Source organism: Echinops telfairi, unplaced genomic scaffold, assembly GCF_000313985.2.
Source record: "Echinops telfairi isolate 266 unplaced genomic scaffold, ASM31398v2 ScPeMD7_2573;HRSCAF=3158, whole genome shotgun sequence".
NCBI lineage: Eukaryota > Metazoa > Chordata > Mammalia > Afrosoricida > Tenrecidae > Echinops > Echinops telfairi.
This window is the reverse complement of record NW_022106471.1, coordinates 8,858,503-8,881,062: the sequence shown is the minus strand read 5'-3', so window position 1 is coordinate 8,881,062 and position 22,560 is coordinate 8,858,503. Positions and strand designations below refer to the sequence as shown.

Genomic DNA, 22,560 nt, shown 5'->3' with positions numbered 1-22,560 from the left:
GGTGATCAATTTTAAATTATTATTTTTTGACATTAAGGAAATAGAATAGTATAAATCAACCCAAGTTTTTAACAGGACAGTAAGAATAGATAGAGGTCAGCATATTGATTTCATTTTGGCCTGCAGTAACATTAATGCAAACTACCAAGGGATACCTGTAAGAAAGTTCACACTGTTCTTCTAGACATTTGGAAATATCTGGCTAACCTATTAGTTTTCATTTAAATAGGGGACATTAAAATTGTTTAATGTGAAATATTAAATACTGCCCTTTATGGAGCAATTTTCTTTCTTTTTAAAAAAATACTTCAGTGTTGTTTTATTGTTTTTAACAGTTTTATTGGCATATAATTCAGATATAGTACAATTCAATACTTGGATCATATTGAGAAAAATTGTACAATCTCACCATGATTAATTTTAGAATACTTTCTTTCTTGTACTCATTGTTAATAGTTCCCTATTCCCCCCACCCTTGCTTGTCATATCCCCAAGAAACCATTAACCAGTTACTGTCTCCATAGATTTACCTATCCTAGATTTCATACACAGAAAACCTCAATTGAGAAGAAAGCAGAAAATATTAAAAACTGGAACAAATTTAAAATAAGTCAAAAGGGAAATAAAATGATAAGGCATTAAAAAATTAAGATCATTTAATTTGGGGGCTCTTACAGCTCATAACAATCTATACATCAATTGTATCAAGCATATTTGTACATATGTTGCCAACATTATTTTCTAAACATTTACATTCTATTTGAGCCCTAATGTTAAATTTTAATGTAACTGCCTCTGCAATCATCCATTTTGCAGTGCGTTTTGCACAATTGCAAGATTATTCACATACTGGAGCATTAAAATTTTTTTTAATATATCTTACCTGTTGGAAGAGCCATTCAGTGTTCTTTGTTGAAAGACACATTTTTGGATTGAACCAGACAGAGGAAGGTTATCTGGAAGTGTGTCTTCTTGAGATGCTAAAGACAGACCAACAAAAGCTTCACTTAGCATATCTCCTCTGTCCAAGGGCCCCAGGAGTTCTGTTAAAAAATGATGAAGAGTCCAATATGATTCCCATAATTACCTAAGAAGGATTACAGAAAAACTTCCATACATCTCTTTAAAAAACATTTTTCTTTGTTATTATTTTTGGTCAGTTTACTATGTTTCACACAATAGAAAACTTAGTCACAGACCTGATGATGGAACACTTGGGTCTGGGATATTTGATAACATTTATAGTGTTTTTGTTGTTATTAGTCACCAGTGAGTTGGAATCGACTTGATGACAAAAACACATGCACAATGGAACAAGAAGCTCATGATCAGCTGTGGACTGGACATTTGTGATCCACAGTGTGTGCATTGACTGATAGAGTCAGTAGGGGTAGAGTTGTAGGCATTGATTCCTAGTTTGTCTCAATATGGAAGCTTTGCTGATAGCTGCTCAGAGCCATAACAATATACAAGCTTCCACTGGCAGACAAGTGGTGGCTGTGTTTGTGGTATCATAGTCAATACTGGGTATTGAACCTGGGTCTCCTGTATTGCCTAACTATGCCCAACTATATTAAAGAAACAATTCTTAAGACTTTCCAAACTGAAAATGAGGAGCTGATACCAAGGGCTCAAGTAGAAAATGTTTTGAAAATGATGATGGCAACAAATGTGCTTGACACAATGGATGTGTGTATGGATTGTGATAAAGAGTTGTACAAGCCCCCAATTTTAAAAAAAGACTTAAGCCATCATTGATACATAACTGATGTATAAAAGGGCAAAGGTCTGTAAAAATCTCAATTTTTATCAACATCAAATAATAGAAATAGTGAATGCTGAACTGATGGTAACATTTTAGCCTAGCTTGAAGTGTATTGGCTGCAAATTTAACTTGGTCCTCTGGGAGGCAAGAATTCTACCACCAAAACATCACTTTCTCTCAACTCTTTTTACCAGAACAAGATTTAGTTTGGGAAACCCTATGGAGGGTCACACTGGGTCAGCATTGACTTGATAGCAGTGTGTTTGGTGTTGTATTTTCCTTAAACATTGTATTGTTGCTAGGTGCCACTGAGTCACTTCTGACTTAATAGTAATGCCCCTTCCGGTTTTCCAGGTTGTATTGTCACTGGAACAGGTCACAGGTTTTAATCCGCAGAGCCACTGACGGGTTCAAATTCCCGCCCTTAAAACTGAGTGCTTTAATCATCGTGCTATCAGGCTTCTTTGAAGTATTAAGTTACTACTTATTTTACTCCTTCACTTGCAGTAATACTTTTGAAAAGAAAATGAAAATATATTTTCTAATATTTGTGTTCAGTTAGCATTTTAAAGTGTACAGGGAGTTTGCTGTTTTCAGATCAGAGATTTTAAAAGAACATTTTCATATTACCAACTTTGAGAGGGTAATGCTTTAAAAAATGGTTGGAAACATGAACTTCTGGGGTGGGGTTAACTACTTTCAAATATATATTAAAATATATTTTTTGAAAAACATAAGCCTTACTTTAAAAAACCCCACAAAAATCCTTAGGATCATATAGTCTATTACAGGGGTCCTCAAACTTTTTAAACAGGGAGTCAGTTCACTGGCCCTCAGACTTGTTGGAGGGCCGGACTATAGTTTAAAAAAAAACTATGAACAAATTCCTACACACACTGCACATATCTTACTATGAAGTAAAAAAAACAAATGGGGCAAAAACACCCAGTGGACAGGATAAGGCCTACGGGCTGTAGTTTGCAGATGCCTGGTCTATTATATAGATAAACATATATTTATATATGTTAAATCCTAGCATTTAAGGAACTATTTTTTCCCTTGGCAACCAAAGATTACTGTATGTTTATTTCGAGTTTCCCCCCTCCATTCCTATTGTTACTTTCACATTCACTACAAGATACATAAAATGGGGATTGTCTCCTCAACAATTTTTTGTAATAAATTCTCTTCAGAGATTAGTTAGTACTGTTTTAAGGATGAAAAAAGTATTTGTAGCAGTGTTTCAGCATATTTATTTTCCACAATATCATTACATGTTCTGTTGGTTTACTTATGCTTCTTATTCATTACCAAAAAAAAATCTATGGAAGCTACAATGTATGAATCGCTACCCATATATCGGAGTTTTTAGATGGTACCATTTTCAGACATGACAATTGGTTTTAGTTGTTCATTCTTATAAGCAAGAATTTATTGAAGTTTGTTCAAATTAACTCTGATAGGAAAATATAAGATGAAGACTTACCGTATATACTCGAGTATAAGCCAACCCGATTATCAGCTGAGGCACCTTATTTTACCACAAAAACTGCACTTAAAATGTGCTGAAAAACTCGGCTTAGCCCTTGGTCACTAGTCGGCTTTCCCTTCCTCTCCCCCATCCTTGCTCCCCTGTTGCCTTCCCGTCTCCCATCTCCATGTGGATCACCAAGTGGAGCTGAAATGAGACCTTCTCTGAAGTTTTGTGAAAAACCTGGTGTGTGTGTGGCCAACTAAGCACATGTCCTAGAATGGAATGTTTGATCTACACCTAAGCCAATTGTGGTAAAATGAATTATGGATTCATTCAAGCAGGAATGAGCAACCTACCAACCACCAAGAAAGAAGAGCCAGAGTGAATCCTGCCATTTGGACCCCGAGATTGCTGCCCTCAACCTCTTCAATCCAGGAGTCAGAGGGTGGTTATGCTGAAGCTGGAGCAGTGAAGTGGTGGAGAAATGGCAGCATCAGAGGCACCAGAACCAAGAGCATAAGACTGAGAGGAGTGGTAGGCTACCCAGTCCACAGAGTAAGTAAAGCTGAGGGCGTTTAGGCAGGAGACTCACTGGTAGAGTCGGTTCCTCCAGGCACTTCATATGGGGATCTAGAGTTGCCAACCCATATAGCTAGAAACCTTTGGGCTGAGGCTTATGGTGGAATAGTATAGTCTTTGGACATATATTGGCAGCATTGAAGACACTTTGTATTACTTGCCCAAGCATGGTGAGGCCAACGTGGATAAAAGGCCACAGATCTGAGAAAAAGTGCTCCTGACCAAAACAGTTGTATCTTGAGCATTTCTGATCCTGATTTGTACACTATTAAGTATCTAATAAATCTTACAATTCGGGGGGGGGGGGGGGGGGGGTCGGCTTATGCACGAGTATATACGATAATCTTTGTCATGAGGTTAAGTTTTGACAGCAGGGTAAGGAGAAGAGAAAACCAAACCAAGCTCACGGCCATTGAGTCAATGCTGACCTAGAGGAGAAAGAAATAGTTATAACAGAAGTGGAAAAGTCTTATTTTACAGCCTTTATACTTATGAAGACCCTCACATCATGTGTCCTTGATTCTGAAAGGAAAGTAAGACCCACAGAAGAAGTGATGTACCATGCCTGCAATTTTGTAACAGTCTCTACAAGAGAACAATTAAAATGGAATTTAATGGTCTCTTTATCCTGGCATTATTAGACTATAACATTGTGGTTTTATTTTTAAAATATTAAGCTGACTTAATTATAGGGAGGATTCTAGGCATAACTAATAACTGAGAGACACCTAGTCAACAACAAAAACTCATAATTTAGGCAGAAGTGGAGTAGGGTAGAGAATGAGGTAGAAATAGTTACAGCCCGAGTAGCCTGTGGTTTTACAGTCACACTTGTGTAGTTGATTGGCAGGCTAAGGATTTGGGTGAGATAGTTAATTGGAGAAAGTGCTTGCCAGAAAATAGGAGTTACCTAGAATTTTGTTATATTTTATGTTTTTTCTAGAGCAGAGCTTTTAAGCTATTAACCCATGTGCCAAATTCAGTTTACAGGTGTTTGACCTACAGTGTTGAAAATTAGTTTGAATTTAAAGCCTTTGCAAAAATCAGAACTTGTGGCAACAGTGACTGTTTCCTTAGAGCAGAAATCTCTGTTAGGCAAGAATGGCTGCCGTTCCCTGTCACGGTATCAGTACACTACAGTTTATCCCAGTCCTGTGTTCCCGTTGTTTCCAGGACAACACTCGGAACGGCTGTTCCACTGATCTTCAAGCTCTAGGCATTGAGTTTGCTCTGGAATAGGGCCACAAACCTTTCATCTGGTTTTGTATAGCCCAAGATCATAGAACGATTTTTATATTTTTAAATGGATGTATTGCTGTAAAGGAAGAATATTTTGAGAAACATGAAAATTTTTTGAAATTCATATTTCAATGTCTAAATAAAACCTTATTGCAGTGGTTCTCAACCTTCCTAATGCCACGACCCTTTAATACAGTTCCTCATGTTGTGGTGATCCCCCAAACAAAATTTTCGTTGCTACTTCATAACTGTAATATTTCTACTGTTATGAATCGGGCAACACCTATGAAAGGGTCATGACCCACAGGTTGAGAACTGCTGTCTTACTGGAACAGAGTTACTCTCATTCATTTATATAGCATCTAAAGCTGAGTTTATGCTACAATGCCAAAGTTACGTAGTTGCAACAGACAATATGAACTATGAAACCTAAAAGATTACTCTCTGCTCCTTTAGGAAAAAAAGTGTGCGAAACTGTACTCTGAGAAAACATCCCTATACACTCTTTTCCTTTCCTTGTCTCCACTATTTTTTTCTACTCTTTTCTACGTGCTCTTTAAGATGAATCCACTCACACATGGCCTTATAAGACAGAGTCGAACTGCTGCCCCATCGCATTTCTGAGACTGTAAATATTTATGTGAGGAGACTGCCATATTTTTCTTTTTGTGGGTAGCTGATGGGCTACAACCTTACAAGCAGCTGCCCAAAGCTTAATCTACTGTACTCCCAGGGCTCCTTCCTTAAGTGATACCAAATTCCATTTCATAGCAAGAATGAAGAGTGAAAAAATCCAGCAGCCCAGGATCCTGACCTGTGCTTTGAACCATCTGTTATCTTGGACAAGTAATTTTATCTGAGTTCCCATTTCCTCATTCGTTCAGAAAGGTGAAATATATCCACTTTGAAGCCCATGAAGCAGGCAAGAGATAAATTGGTGAATACAAATGTAAAAGACCAAGTCTACAGATTGATTGGAAGACCCCTGGTTGCTAGTAGGTAAAACAGTGAATAATTGAGTTTAGGCTCTTTACTTGTATTATATTTAATCCTCATAAGACTATAAGGTAGCATCATTACCCTTTTTGTAGAAAAGGGTACGAAGAAACTGAAGGTCAAAGTGGTTAATTGGTTTGATCTAGGTCAATGTCTATTAAGTGGCAAAGAATCAAGGTTCACGCCTGGAGTGTCTGGCTCCGAAGCCCAGGCTGCTCTATTTCAGCAACTCTGAGTCGGAGGGAGATAAGTGAACTAAGGTAATTTATTGCTGCATCCATTTGTTTTGTAAAAGAACTGGCACTCTTTCCTTGGTAGTATTGAATATTTTTCTTTAAATCTATCTATTTTGTTGGCATTGTGCCTTCAAAGGAGATATCCCTTCCAATCTAAAATCTCCAAAGGATTTTCAGAGTAAAACACATTTTGAGATGTGCAATCTCATGGAAGAATGAAAATCTTTCATAGTGTTGTTTGTTAAACTGACAGCTCTACTTAACAGAAGCCATTAAAATATTTACAAAGTAGCAGCTGCTCTTGTAATAAAAATACAGCTTTTTAGAGGCATAAAAATAAACAAGTTGATAAGTACAAGATAAGCCATTTGATGGTTTCTTTGTGTACATTGCACAACATACAGAAAATGCTGATATTTACAGAGCAATTATAAAATAAAGCCTTTTAAGTTAAAAGGAACACAGGCCCAGTAAGAACTGTGCATAAAAACTCTCCATATTTATCTTTGAGACAATTCAGAAAACCCCAAACATAACCTTTTAAGAAGTGTTAAGTTTTGGGTGTGTGTGTATTTATTAAGCTTGTTCTTAGAAGATAATTATATATATATATACATACCAATGAATTTCTGTTGAACTCTATGGAGATAGCTTTTGAATTAGATGAATTTCAGTCACTCCTTTTCATAAAATAATTACAATGTGGGAGAAACAGAATGAGAGTAAGCAAGTATATGCCTTTTTTCTTAAAGTAACTGGTGTAAATGGTTACTATCCTTTGCTGCTAACGGAAATGCTGGAGCATAAGTCCCCCTCAGAGGCACTTCAGAAGAAGGGCTTGGTGGTCTACTTCTGAAAAATCAGCCACTGAAAACTCATTGGAGCACAGTTCTATTTTGATATACTGAGACCGTCATGAATTAGCATAGCTGTGATTTGAATTTGACTCATTGGCTATTTACTGCTAACAGTAGAAGACTGAAAGGTAAATCTGGTAGTGGTTTCTAAATCTGATATACTACCAGCTTGAGAAAATTACAAAGAATAAATATTCATGTAAATACATTATTTCAGATCTTGAAAATATTAACATTAACCCTTTTTCTAGGAGCCTTGGTGGTACAGTGGGTTGTGCATTGGGTTGCTAACCACAGGGTCAGTGGCTCAAAACCACTAGCCGGTCCTTGGGAGAAAGATGAGGTTTACTACTCCTGTAAGAGTTAGTTCTCGAAACCCAATGGGGCAGCCCTACCCTGCCCTAGAGGGTGGCTGTGAGCTGGAATCGACTCGATGGCAGTGAGTTTGTTACTTTTTCTACTTTTAAGTTTAGTTCATTTCTTTTGTTGTCACTCCAAAGACAGCATTTCTCCATTCCATCTTAAAGAAAATATTTTTCTATCTTTTAGTCTGGTAAAGGCAGCTGACAGATAATGGGAGAAATATCAGTAAATGTCAGTAACTTATCAAAAATAAGGTGGACACATGCATTTTTATTAGCTGGAATACTTATCTAGGGAGAAATGTCCCCTCATCAACTACTGGTTAACTATAATTCCTGTAAGCAGTAGGAATGCTTGCTTTTGAGCTCAATTTTGGGATTTTTCCAGAGATAATCAATTCTTTTAAAAAGTATTATGAACTTTTAAACAAGGATCTACTTTAATCACTGCAGTGATTCTCTTTAGTCATGCTTAGTGTATCCCAATTTTTACCCGGTGGGACCTTCTTCAAGTTGGTGCTTGTGTCCGGTTAGACGTGTCATGCCACTAAGTAATTATAGCTCCTATCATCTATCGTGCTCCTATGACAAATGCCACAGGTGGGTGGGCTCTGAGTCTAGGAGAAGGTTCTGTTCCACTGTTTCTTGGCTATCTTCCCTCATCTGTTTCCGGGTCTCTGCCCTAGTTTGCTATTTAATCTGAAAAGTGAAGGTTTAAAGCACACCTGACATCTTTATGATCTCATTAACATAACAAAGAAAGCTCCATTCCCAAATGGAATTATATCCAGAGGTATGGGGGTTAGAATTAGCAGTATATAACTTGGGGGATATAATCCAATCCACGCCAGATTTGTTTGTTTTGACTTTCTGGTATGACATGTTTCAGGCTCATAACATTTCACATCTCAAATCTGGAGTGAGTCTTTTTTTGGACCAAAGAGCACTGGTGGGACAAATCCTATTTAGGGAACACAAACTGGTTGCTAGGAATACCCTTGATTTTTATGTAGTGATTATCTATCTCTGCTGGCATAACTAGAGGTCGAGTGTGACAGTATGCTGGGGGGGTGGGTGGTAACACCATATAATGTAAGCCTAGCTTGCATGTATCAATACCTATATGGCTAAAACTCTGTTAATTTACTCCTTGAAACTTCTAATGAGCCCCAATCCAGAACTATCATGATCACCCAATTATAATGATTCTTTGAGTTGCTTGGCTTCTATACTGCACCATAAGCATGGGCTATTGGTTTCATTGCTGCAAGTATTTTTATAGTTGCTGGTTTTGTCACATGTTCCGGTATTAGCTACAATATTGTGGTAAGTAGCATTAATGAATTTCAATAAAATTATTGGAAATGAAGTAGTAATTAAAAGAAAAGAATATAAAGGTTTTCAGTTACTGTTGCAACTTACAATTCCAGATTTTGCAAAAATACATCTGCTCTTCGTTGTAAGGATTTTGTTTGATCTAGTATGGGATGAAATGCATGTTGGGTAGTGACACTGATTTTCTGCACTGATGACACCAAACCCTAGTGATGCCAGATTGTCTCTAGATCTTTTCAATGGCGATAGAGCCTCCCATCCCCCCAAACAGACAAACAAAACTCAGTCCTTGTTTTTTTTCTAAGTGGCACAAATATGGATCTCTGCTAGTTGGCTGGCTGGGTAGTTGTCTTTCAGATTTCTTGGCATTGATCATAGCATGTCCAAGGCTGCATCGGTTTGTGAAACATTTCAATTGGTATTCTGCCAATTCCTGGAGCCTTGTAGCTTTGCCGATGCCTTCAGTGCACCGTGAGCTTCTTCCTTCAGTGTCATCAGTTCTTGGCCCCACCTCACCTCCTGACATTGGTTAAACAGTAGTAACCAACTCCTTTGTCTTGACAAGTTTCAGAGCTGCTTCTAACACCCATTTGATCTTTAAATGTTAATACTTCCACTTTATTATGACAGCAAGGTCCCAAATATTTTAAATAAGATTTAAAAATCATTATCTTGGTCATATGTTTTCCCTTTGAAACATAAATATAAGAAAACATAAAAGACCAAAATCATCCTTTATTAGGGCTTGCAAAACTTTGCTATTGCTAGCTGCCATCCAGCTGACTCATGGTGGTGGACCATACCCAGCCCGTTGCCCATTTGGTTTTGTAATGGCCTATGAGCTAAGATTGAATCACGATTGAAAAAAGCAGAAGACACATGAATATTATATTAATTGCATATTTTCATGTCCAGAGAAACGTGTTGTGGGAACACAGGTTGCTCACTCATTCTTAAGTTGCTCATGGCTGCTTTTGCACCACTGGCAGCGCTGAGTAGTTGTGACAAAGCCTAAAATATTTCCAGTCTGGTCCTTAAGAGTAAAAGTGTACTGATGTTAAGTTTAATCCAATGTAATCATACTTTAAAATTGCTCCTCCCTCCCTTTTATCTTGATTCTGACAGTGATTTAGAGAATAGTTGGTTTGATCCTCAATTAGGGGAGTTTTTCATTTTCATTCATGACCTAGGTAAATTGTTGAAGCCAATAAATAAAGTAGCTGAAATAGCTTTCTAGTTCTTGAACAAAAATCTTACCTCACAACTGTCATTCTAAAGTATGAAGGAAGACTAACGTATCATTTTGGGTTGGGCCGCATAATTAAAGGACCAGTGCACAAGTGATGGGTTTTGATGAAAAGTGACTGAAATTTGAACTGTTAGTGTACCCTTTCTTTTTACTTCAAAACTCATTTGGGCTTTAAACATCAATTTACAGGTGTTTATCTTTTCTTACTTGTCAGATAAATAGGCTTCCTGAGACATAGTTTTGTCCCCCTAGAAAAAGAAAAACCTCAGAATCTCACAATTAAATCCACAGATAAAGAGACTAGATTACCTAATGCCCCTTAAGGTTATATTCATGGTGTGTTATTACTCAGAAATAAAAAATCCTAAGTGTCACTATTCAACATGCTAAGCAATTACACAATTTTTACCTCAAAGTTGACACTGATTAGAATTCAATTTAAAAATTCATGGCAAAATTGTGAAAACATTTTTTAATTTAACTAAAAGTTAGGCATTTGAATTGTTGCTTCCAGTAAGGTTTTTGATCAGGGCAGGCGAGGACTGTGGAGACTTTCACTTAGGCTGTTTGAGTTGTTTTGAGAAGAGTTAATATTTTAAGAATAAATACAAACTTCACACCAGTTGCTGTTAAGGTGGTAGGCTGACTCTGCCCTACTTGGTTGCTATCACTATCCCGTAGGGTTTCCAGGGCTGTAAATATTTATGGCAGTTGACTGCCACATCTTTTCCCCACAGAGTTGCTGGTAGGCTTGACTTGCTGAGCTTTGGGATAGCAGCTGACTCCCTCAACCACCGCATCCCAGGTCTCTATTACTAATAACTAGAGTTCAGTACTTTTATATTCAAAAAAGTATATTTTGAGTACCATAGTCAATAAACTGCAATATATAGCTATCGTATTTTATTTCAGTTTAGAATTGTCATGTGGTTAGGAAAGCATGTTATGAAAAGATATTAAATGAAGAAACAAATATGTAAACGTATACTTAGGCATTTTGCTTAAAATGCACCCTGATTTGAAGATAACTTTGTAGCATAGATTGTACCACAGTTTACTATCTTTATTTTATAAAGTTATTCAGCAAAGGTTTTGATAGTAGTGGCAACTTTGTTAAAAGTAATATTAGTTCAAAACCTGCCCCAAACTAAGAAAATAATTGTCTTTGCCTCACTTTGAAATACTGGCGAGCCTATAATGAAGATGAATTAGCTAATTACAATGTCCTGTTCAAATACACAATGTATATGTATGAATGGTGTCACAAATCATCTTTGCATTTCCCTTTACTATTACAATTTGTTATTTAGCTTTTTCCAGATGGACGCTTTTATGAGCTAAAATGCACAAGCATTTCCTGAATTTACCTTTAGGCATTAAGAGAAAAGAAGTAGAGATGCTATAGCCTGACTTGTTTAAAACATCACTATGCTACATTGAATGGCAGCTTACAATTTACAAGTAGGGTGTGGCTAATAGTCACTGAAGCAGACATAAGCATGAGTTTTCCTCATTCATACTTCTGGCCTGTCAGTTACTCCTACATGCTTTATTACACAAGCATGCCAATAACTGAAACTACACTTTATCAGCCCTGTGCCCAAAGGCTTTAAAAAGACCATGCAACCCTATCAGTCTTTGAAAATTCAAGTCCCCGAGGAGAAAACACATCTAAAAGAGTAGAATTTTCTTGCATCGTTTTACCTGGGATAATATACATAAAAATGATAATTTTACAAACTTTGATTTTAAAGTACTTGTTTTGCCTTTTCCCTTAGTTTTCCATATAACCTTTACATATCTAGAAAATACTATGTAACAGATACATACACACGATTTAAACCTGTAATACTAAAATCAACATCTGTGGTACTTTGGCTCACTCACAGATACGTGTGGAGAAGAGAAAAACGTGCGGTACTTCTCCCAGCTGAGGCTGAGCAAGAAGACACTGAAGATTTTTCATATTTTTGTGTTTTATGTGTGATATTGCTGTTGAAAATGGCTCCAAGCCTAGTGATGTAGTGGACCTAAGGGTGAGAAATCTAATCTGTGCCTTATACAACTGTTGACCATGAGTTAAATATTAATGAAGCAAATAGGTGTTTTTCACAGATACACCTAAGTTAATATATTGATTGGTTGGTGAAAACATTGTGACCAAAAGCCCACAAGAAATGAAATGAATCCTATATTTCTTTTCAGAATTAAATAAATAAATCCACTGCTGATTACTTGATTCCGATTCATAGAGACCCTTAGGACACAAAATGAGGAATGTCAGTGTTGACATCAGATGTGTGAATCATAACAAACTAGGAATAACAGGGAGAATACAAACTTCAGAAATCTTGTGCTCCTGTGGAACTTGTACATGGACCAAGAAGCAGTTGTTTGAACAGAAAAATGGGCTAGTGCATGGCTTAGAATTAGGAAAGGTATGCGTTAGGGTTGTATAATGTCAACATACTTTCAATCTGTATGCTGAGCAAATAATACAAGAAACTGGATTACATGAAGAATATGTTATCATCAGGATTGACGAAAACCTTGCTTGCTAAAAGCAAGGAGGACTTGAAGCACCTGGGAGATGAAGACCAAAAGCTACGGCCTTCAGTATAGATTAAACCTAAACAAAAAAAAATCCTCACAAAAGGACCAATAGACATCATGATATGAGAGAAAAGATTGAAGTTGTCCTGGACATCCCCTAACAGAAGAGCCAGTCAAGGATGCAGTGTAGCAACAGTGAAACATACAACTTTCCTCTAGTTCTTAAATGCTTCCTCTCACCCACTATCATGATCCCAGTTCTACCTTACAAATCTGGCTAGACCAGAGAATGGAAACGGAATTTAGGACAGATGAGCCCTTCAGGACCAGGGGTGAGAGTGGCGATACAGAGGGGGTGGAGGGAAGGTGGGGCAGAAAGGGGGAACCAATTACAAGGATCTACATATAACCACCTCCCTGGCTGGGAGACATCGGACAGTGTAAGATATGACAATAAGAATTAGAAATTATCAACTGTTCATGAGGAAGGGAACGGAGAGGGAGGGGAAAATGAGCTGATACCAAGAGCTCAAGTAGAAAGCAAATGTTTTGAGAATGATGAAGGCAACAAATGAATGTATATATGGATTGTGATAAGAATTGTGTGAGCCCCCAGTAAAATGTAAAAAAAAAGATTGAAGTTGTTAAGGATTTCGTTTTTACTTGAATCCACAGTCTATTCATGACAGTGAGAGCGAGCGAGTGAGCTCTTTATAAAGCAGATCAGTTTCCCATTTGACCATTACTACATATCATGTCATTGATTGTAACCCCTACAATATAACAAATACAACATCACTCATCCAACTTCTTTGTGTTTCCCAGTTTCATTTCTGAACTTTGCCTTTTGATCTCCGGTGATTGATTTCATCTGTTTTCATTTACCTTGTTGCTGTTGTTAGATGCCACCAAGTCAGTTCTGACCCATAGTGACCCTGTATGCACCACCCTCATGAGTGTGCCTATGCCTGAACCCACTGTTGCAGCCATTGTGTCTTGTTGCTCCTCCACCTTACCATGCTCGATGTTCTTCTCCAGGGATTAGCCTCTTCTGCCAATATGTCTAAAGAAGGTGAGACGACATCTCGCCATCCGTGCCTCTAAGGAGCACTCTGGCCTTATTGACAACTTCAACCTTTTCTCCATTTAATATGATGTTACTGTTGTTGTTCCAGTGATCAGGATTTTGGTCATCTTTAAATTGAATTGCGATCCATAATAAAAATTGCAATCCTTGATCTTCATTAGCAAGTGCGCTTCAGGTCCTCGTCACGTTCAACAAGCAAGGTTGTGTCCTCTGCATGTATCACAGGTTGTTATTAAGCCTTCCTCCAATTCTGATGCCACATTCTTCTTCATCTAATAGTTTTTCTGATTCCTTGCTCAACATACAGATTAAACAAGTATGGTGAAAGGATACAACCCTGTCCTGACTTTAAACCCTGCAGTATTATTCCCTTGTTCCATGTACAAGTTTCAAATGAGCACAATGAAGTCTTCCAGAATTCCCATTCTGCTGAAGGTTATCCAAAGTTTATGATCCACACGGTTGAATGCTTTGGCATAGTCAACAAAGCACAGGTGAACATCTATCTGGTATTCTCTACTTTCTGCAGTGATATCCCTTGTCCCACCCACATCCCCTTCTGAATCTGGCTTGAACCTCTGGCAGCTTCCTGTCAATGTACTGTGACAACCACTGTTTACCTTATGTATCTATGTTTGAAATAGCTGGAAATTGAGACATGAGAGTGAGTTCAGATCTAGGCCTGAAGGGTAACTAAAGACTATAGTCTTGGAGTTCCATCAAACTAAGTTGGTAAAAATATTTTGATTTTTTAGTCTGACATCAATAACTTGTATGTAAATTATAAAAAAATGTATTAACTAGTCTTCCTTAGATGGATATTATCCTATCATAGTGTTATACTTCAGGATCTTTTTAAAAAACAGGTTTTTTGGCATATAATTCATGTATCATACAATTCAGTAGTTCAATCACCTCAAGCAGAGTTTGTTCTAAAACTGATTGTACGGTTTCTTCATTCTTGGACTCTGTTACCAGCTCCCCAAACTCCCCTGCCATGCCCACAAAGAACAGTCAATCCAGTGACTGTCTCTACAGATATGCTTATTCAAGATAGATCTTGAAATGTTCTGATGATGCATGCAATGCCTCTTTAGTTTGTCATTCCTGGAATGGTAGATCATATGGTGATATGATTCAAAATGGCCAATACCACTCCATTACAGCGCACTCATGCCTAGGATATTCATCTTTATGCATCCCCTTTCCCCCCAGTTTCTGGACTTCTAGTTTATTTATGGAAGTAGCCTTTCTGTAATGTGGTAGAAAGCTCCAGTGATTTTTGCAAGTGAGTTTTAACAGAAATTAGATAACAAAAGATCTTTTTATAAACTACCTCAATGTACAAGTGTATTACCAAGAGAACTAGTCTGTAACCATACACAGATCTCAAGCATGTTTAAACAAGGTTTTTTTAAAAAAGAAACCCAGAACTCTAGTAGCAATCATTTTGATTTTCCTTCAATATTATACAGTAAAGCATCAAGTAAAAGTCTATTATTTACAGGCAGAAAATGTGAAATGGCCATCACTCTATGCTGGATATGCAGAACTTGGTAGTATACTACATAAGAGAGAAACAGCTTAAGCCCAAATAATTTATTGGTGAAGTTTTGACTAGGTTTCTACCACAAAAACCATCCCTCATTTAATAAGAGTTAATAATTATGGTCATTAAGTATTGGGTATTGTTTAATATGTCACATTCCCTGATTGACCTTATGTTACCACAGAGAAAAAACCAACGGTTTGATAATTGCAGCACTCTTAGGAACTTTGCTGAAAACTACATCTCTTTAAAGTTAAACCAGTAATACAGTTTCATATAGGCCTAAGCAGCAAAGTAAGCCAGTCTTTGATGTGCTTATAATTATGAAAGGTTTAAGATTATGTCTTTAGGCAAAGATACCTTAAGGTAGGAAGGTATAGATCAAATCTGACAAGGCATCACGACACAATAAAGGGAGGATAGGTAAGGTAGAGCCCAAAGCAGGCTGTCATGAATATGCCTGTTAAGTCAAATATAAAATAGCCTCTCAAAAGCACAGTATAGGGAGTTAAATAACCATAGTTTCCAGCATTAAAAACTTTTAAAATTAAGGTATAAAAGTTTTATATGAATAATAAGATACATTAGTCATTAGTTAAAATATTAGAACAAATATTTCCTACCACTCAGCTCTCATCTACTGGATATATATGCTTTGGTATACTTTTACAGATAGTATCTGCTTTATATTAAAATTAAGGTTTTGAATGATTATAAAATGATTCCAATTAACTAAAGTTTTCCAATAAGCATGGATAGGTTTCTGTATCAGATAAGGTTAAGATAATTTTTAAAAGGAGATGACAACTTAAAGTTACTATGCTACAGACAGAAAGGAGTGTATCTGAAAAATACTATGTGCTGCATGGATAAGGAGTAGCCTGCTAACCACGAGGTCTGTGGTTCAAATTCACCAGCTGCTTCACAGAACCATATGCAGTCAGAACTGATCCAGAGGTAGTGAGATTTGGGTAGTTGTAAATATAATGTATTTGGAAAGAATTTTTCATATGAAAATGTACATGTAAACTCTCTGCATTCTATAAGTTTATTTCCTAGCACCCCTCCCCCAAATACTCTTTTTCAAATCTCATTGTAATAAACCAACTTCTAGCAACCGTTCCAATATATATTTTATTTTGCTTTTTTAACAATCATTTTACTAGGCACCTGCCCACCACATTAAGCCTCTTGTCCAGACCTCGTACAGTTAGATGTAGCCTTGTGACTTACTTGTGTACAGTTGGGTATGATGAGAGAAATCATACACAACTACTCCTGGCTTATCCCCCCAAAAGGAAATGAACATGCCTTTTCTTATTTTTCCTCCTCCCTGTAGGCTGTGATGCAAATCTTCACCATGAGATAAAGGCTATCCTCAGAGATGACAAAACAACAAGACAGAAAGCAGCCCAGGATTCTGATACCAGCATGTCATAGCAGTTCTGGAATCCATCCCAAGATTACTGTGTGAGAACGAAATAAAATTCTGTCTTTTAAAATTCATTCTGGTCTCTTATTCTAGAATCTAGACTGTTCCCTAGCAAACATACAGTTGGCCTTTTACTGCCACTTTTGCATCATCACTGAAGCTCCTTTAACCCTGGCAATGTTGGAAGGTAATTGTGCCATGCCTAGTGTAGTCCTAAAAGGTTGGAGTAACATTAACCTGTAGTACAAGACAAACTATAAAAACACTCACTGCCATTGAGTGGATGCCAGCTCACAGGGACCCTATTCGACAGGGCAGAACTGCCTCTGAGTTTCCGAGTGCAATTCACTCCATTAGAAGAAAGCCCTGTCTTTCTCCGGACAAGTTGCTGGTGGTTTCAAACTGTTGACCTGGCTGTTAGCAGCCCAATGCAATAACCACTATGGCCTCAGGGATCCTCTATAAAAATACAGTCTTGTTTGAAGGAAAATCTTACAGGCTGTCCATTCCTCCTACTTGCCTGACATAAGTGATTTATTAGAGCCCATATTTCATACAGAATGCCAAAGTTTAAATAGGAATTATGGCATAGTCAGGAGGAGCAAATGAAAACCCCATGAATCTGTTAATATCTTCCATTCTACATTAGCTTTTTTAATAAAAGCACTTAATAGCTAACCCCCATTGTGCTTTCAATACTTTCCAAACCATGTTAAAAGGGTATTAACACAGTCATATAATCCCCCAATTAGGTGCCATTAGTATCCTTTAAAGATAAGTAAACAGAGGCACAGAGAAGTAATTTCCCCAAGGTCTCACAACTGTCAACAGTAACACTAGTTATTCAAACGCATCGTCTAGCTCTGGAGTCCAAACTCAAAAATGTTCTTCGTATTTTATCTTTTATATAGTTATTGTAAATAGTATTGTTCTTTTAATATCTTCTTTGGTTTCATCATCCTTATACAAGGATCCAACTGATTTCTATGTTTATTTTCTAGCCTACTACGCTACCAAAGTTCTCACTTAGTTTGAGCAATTGTTTAATTAAATCTTTGGGGTCTTTCTATATATCGGATTATGTTGTCTGCAGAGAGAGAGATTTTTATTTCTTCGGTGTATATGTAGATACCTTCACATTCTTTTTGATGTCTTATGGTCGCTTACACTTCCATAACTATATTGAATAGAAGTGGTGAAAAAGGGCAACCTTGCCTATTTCCCAAAACATTTATACAAAGAAAACTAAATTGTGTGAAAAAGTCAGTATTACCAAAAATACTTTACAAATAAACTCCAATTATGATCCAAATTCTACAATTTTTCACCGAGATGGAAAAATGAATTACCAACACTATATGGAAAGGAAAGAAATGTAGGAGAACTAAAACACTATTAAAAAATTAAAAACAAAGTAGGAGGCCTTTCACTACCAGACCTTAAAACCTAGTATGGTAATTAAAACAGCCTGGTGCAATGATAGATATGAGGCCCAATGGATTTGAATAGGAAACCCAAAAATACAACCAATTACCTAATTTTTTATAAAGGGGAAAAAACCATTAAGGGGCAAGAGACAACTTTTCAACAAATGGTGCTGGAAAACCTGGTTTTCCCCCTGCAGAAGAATTAAACAAGACCCATACCTCATACCACATGCAACACCAAACTCAAGATGCATCAAAGACTATCAATGAAAAAATGAGATGAAATTAAAGATCCTAAAAAATAAAAAGGATCCCAATGCAAGGCACAGACTACCGCACATAATGATAGATATTCACACTACAGAAGACAGAATGGGAACTACTAAAAATGCAACATTTATGCACAAGAAAAGACTGCATTCAAAAAAGTCAACAGAGAACCCACAGATTGGGAAAAAATATCCAGTAATAATAAGTCAGTGAAAGGTCTAATCTCCAGAATTTATAGACAATTACAACATCTTAAGAGAAACACAAATAATCAAAAAAAAAAATGGGCACTAGGCAATTTTCCAAAGAACATAGAGGCAGCTAAGAACCCAGATGAAGAAATGTTCAGAGTCTTTGGCACTAAGCAAAATACAAATTAAAATGAGATACCACCTCACACTGACATTTTTGGTAAAATTCAATAAAACAAACATGCTGGAGAGGATATGAAGAGATAGGAACACTTTTACGTTGCTGGAAAGAAGCCCTGATGGCGTAGTGTTTTGGGTTGCAATCCACAAGGTCTGCAGTTCCAAACCAATAGTGTGCTAGCTGGGAGAAAGATGGGTCTTGGAAACTCACAGGGGGTTTTCTACCCTGTCCTAGGTCACTATGAGTTACTATTGACTCGTTTGGTTTTTCTGTTACATTACTGGTGGGATTGTAGAATTGTACAACTATTAAGGAAATCTGTATGACATTTCCTTAAAAATGCAAATCCAAGTATTTTATGATCCAACAATCTCTCTACTGGGTATATACCCAAAATAAATTAAGAGTATAACATGGACAGACACATGTACATGTATGTTTATGGCAGCAATTTCCACAATAGCAAAAACATGGAAAGAACCCAAAAGCCCCAACTCTAGAGGAATGACAGACTCTAGGACAGTGGTTTGCAACCTTCCTAATGCCGCAACCCTGTAACGCAGTTCCTTGCTACTTTAATTTTTTTAGTTATGAATCATAATGCAAATATCTGGTATGTGTTAAGAATCATAATGTACATATCTGATAATGCAGGATGTATTAGGCGACCCCTGCGAAAGGGTTGTTTGACCCCCAAAGGGGTCTCGACCCATAGATTGAGAACCGCTGCTCTAGGACATTCATACTGTGGAATTTTATGCATCAATAAAAAAATAACACTTTTAAACACCAAAAAACATGGACAAAACATTTTGCTTAGCAAACTCAGTCAATCTTACAAAGAAACATATTTAATATCACCATTGCTATGAGGAAAACAAAGAAGAAATAGGAGTTATACATCAATAGACAAGGCTTTAATGACTACAAATAGGCCAGGGATGGGGATGAACAGGAAAGGGAGGTGGGGGGGAGGGGAACACGACAAAAAATGGAAGGTTCAACAAATATATACACACACACACACACACACACACACACAAATAAGAAATTGCTACATGGAGGGGGGTGGCCTCCAGGTTCCTTATGCCTCGGATCTAAATATTGGTCTGAGTGGCTAAAAGAGGAGAAGTACAGCTGAAGTGAACATGGAGTCTTTAATGGCATACAAGTTCATTTCAAACATAATAAACAAGTTTATTTCTGAGATTAATGACATGATTTTGAGACTAGGTGATTCAAGAATGGGCTACTTGAAATAAGCACATAGTTTAAAAATCATCAAACAGTTGATTTTGGTCAACAAAAGCTACACTGCCTTCCTGTACAATATTGTCCTGTTAACAGCAATGCCAGTCCAAGAAGCTTTTCCAAAGTGACTTTCCACACAGAGCCTCACCTCCTTCTTGATCCTTTTTCCTTTAGATCTTACCATCTCTCCTCTTGTTACACTGCGAAGTGTAAACAGAATACAGACTTTTTAAATTCGTACTGCTTTCAATAATTTTTAACCTTAGTTTCGTAAGCATTAAGGATGTAGATATGAGCTTTTAAGATCGATAAACTGCTCCTCTCCTACCAAGTTGTATAAAAGGTAACATGCTTCCAGGATGCACACCTTCCTGAATCGATTGCTGAAGAAAAATGTGAACATAAGCAAAGGTGGTAAAGAAAGCTGATGGTGCCCAGCTAACAAAAGATTTAGTGCCTGGGGTCTTAAAAGCTTGAAGACAAACAAGCGACCATCTAGCTGAGAAGCAACAAAGCCCACATGGAGGAAGCACATCAGCTTGTGTGATCATGAGGTGTCGAGGGGATCAGGTATCAGGCATCACAGAGCCAGAACAAAAAAATCATATCAATGTGAAAGGAGGGGGAGTGTGGAGTGAAGACCCAAAAGCCCATCTGTAGACAATTGGACATTCCATTACAGAAGGATCACAAGGAAGAGATGAGCCAGTCAGGGTGCAATACAGCACCGATGAAATATACAACTTTCCTGTACTTAAGCAGTTTTCAACCTGTTCCCCTCCCACTATCATGACCCCATTTCTACCTTACAAATCCACCTAGTCTAAAGCATGTACATGGGTACAGATAAGAACTGGAAACACAGGGAATCCAGGAGAGATAAACCCTCAGGGCTAATAATGAGAATAGCAATATCAGGAGGGGAAGGTAGGGGGAGAAAGATGGAACCGATCCTAATGATCTACTTATAAACCCCTCCCAGGGGGACAGACAACAGAAAAATGGGTGAAGGGAAACATCGGTCAGTGTAAGATATGAAAAAATAATTTATAAATCAAGGATTCATGAGGGAGGATGGAGAAGGGAGGGGGGAAAATTAGCTGATACCAAGGGCTCAAGAAGAAAGAAAAGGTTTTGAAAATAATGATGGCAACAAATGTACTTAACAATGGATGGATGTATGGATTGTGATAAGAGTTGTACGAGCCCCCAATAAAATGATTTTTTTTTAAAAAGTAATGATCAGGAGTCTTTTTTTCTCTCTCCATTCTATTCTTTCCATGTGCTTGGTAGTACAAATTCCTTTTGACCTCCTATATTCTAAAAATGTTACAATGGCTTCCAAGGTCACGGAAAAAAAAATGATTAGCAGGTTTGAAGTCTCTGCCAGTAACTGTGCTACTGACCTAACCATTACGTCTACACTACACAACCCTGGTTGGCTCTGCAACAGTAGACATCTTGATGGGCTCGTGCTTTCTATGGCCAAGACATATCAGATATAATAGTAACAGTTAGAGAACATAATAGAAGAAAACTAAGTAACATAAAATAAGGTACACAGGAATATATGTAATAAGTTTTTAGCAAAAAAATTAGAAGAAATTACCAAACATCACTGAAAACTCCAAAAGGTCCCATAAAGCGGAGAAATACTCCATTCTTGCTGAAAATATACCATACTATGTAAGTCCATTATTCCACTAAGTAATTAATAAAGTACCTGCAATTTCACTTATGTGAACTTGATCAGCTGGTTCTGAATGAAATTCTTACGGAAGAACAAAGGGTAATTCCAGCTAAGAAAACCGAAATAGGTATAATGTCCTGCTGTATATATTCTTATTCAGGTTTTTTTTTTTCTTTTTCAATCTTTCTTTTTTGATGTTAAAAATAATTAAGACATGAAAAAGTCAACCCACGACTGGATACAGTTGACAATGTTTCTTGGGGTTGTTGGCTACCAAGTAGTCTATTTTCAACTACTACTAAGGTTGTGAGACAGACAGACGTATGCCCCACAGGGAGAAAGACGGGGCTTGCTACTCCTGTGAAGGGACCGTCTGTGGGTCACGGTCAGTCTTGCTGGCTGTTTGGTTTTTTGCTTTGGAATCTTACTCAGTTTTGTGCAGAAAGTGCAGTGTTTATATTAAGTTATGGAAATTATATCTAAAATATTTTTTCTCTGTACAACCTCCTGCGCACATAAATTTTATTATAGATACAGCTCATGGTGCTTTGTCGGTTTTCACAGGTACACTTCAGCGGCTTTCTTATATTCAATTTTACAGTCATTCTCACTGTCTTTTTCTAAATCATCCCACCGCTTTCAACACCCACTCAACATATTTCCAGTAAAAACTCCACCTTTCTCCTTTCTTTAGTTTGGATTACCACTGACGGTTTCTATATAATTGCTTATTTCTTGTAAGTGATATCATACAGTATTGGCCCTTACTGCCCACAGCACAAAGTCCTCTAAGTTCATCTATGGTATAGCATGCATTCGGACTTTTTTTTTTTTTTT

The 22,560-nt window shown here is 37.2% G+C and overlaps 1 protein-coding gene and 1 long non-coding RNA gene across 8 annotated transcripts in view; one reads left to right on the top strand and one right to left on the bottom strand.

Moving 5' to 3' along the window:
* Positions 1 to 22,560, bottom strand: part of LOC101642381 (WD repeat containing planar cell polarity effector) — a 340,297-nt gene that overhangs the window by 52,165 nt on the left and 265,572 nt on the right. For 6 of the 7 annotated variants that reach the window (XM_045294106.1, XM_045294103.1, XM_045294105.1 and 3 more), the window contains one exon: positions 884 to 1,043. In XM_045294106.1, coding sequence (XP_045150041.1) covers positions 884 to 1,043 — 160 coding nt within the window. Of the gene's footprint in view, positions 1 to 883; positions 1,044 to 20,109; positions 20,234 to 22,560 lie in introns of those variants that run through there. The other variant, XM_045294108.1, reaches the window with a different exon arrangement.
* Positions 3,660 to 16,787, top strand: LOC123522149. Its single transcript, XR_006680438.1, has 2 exons — positions 3,660 to 3,794; positions 16,621 to 16,787. It is a non-coding gene; the product is annotated as an uncharacterized LOC123522149 (long non-coding RNA).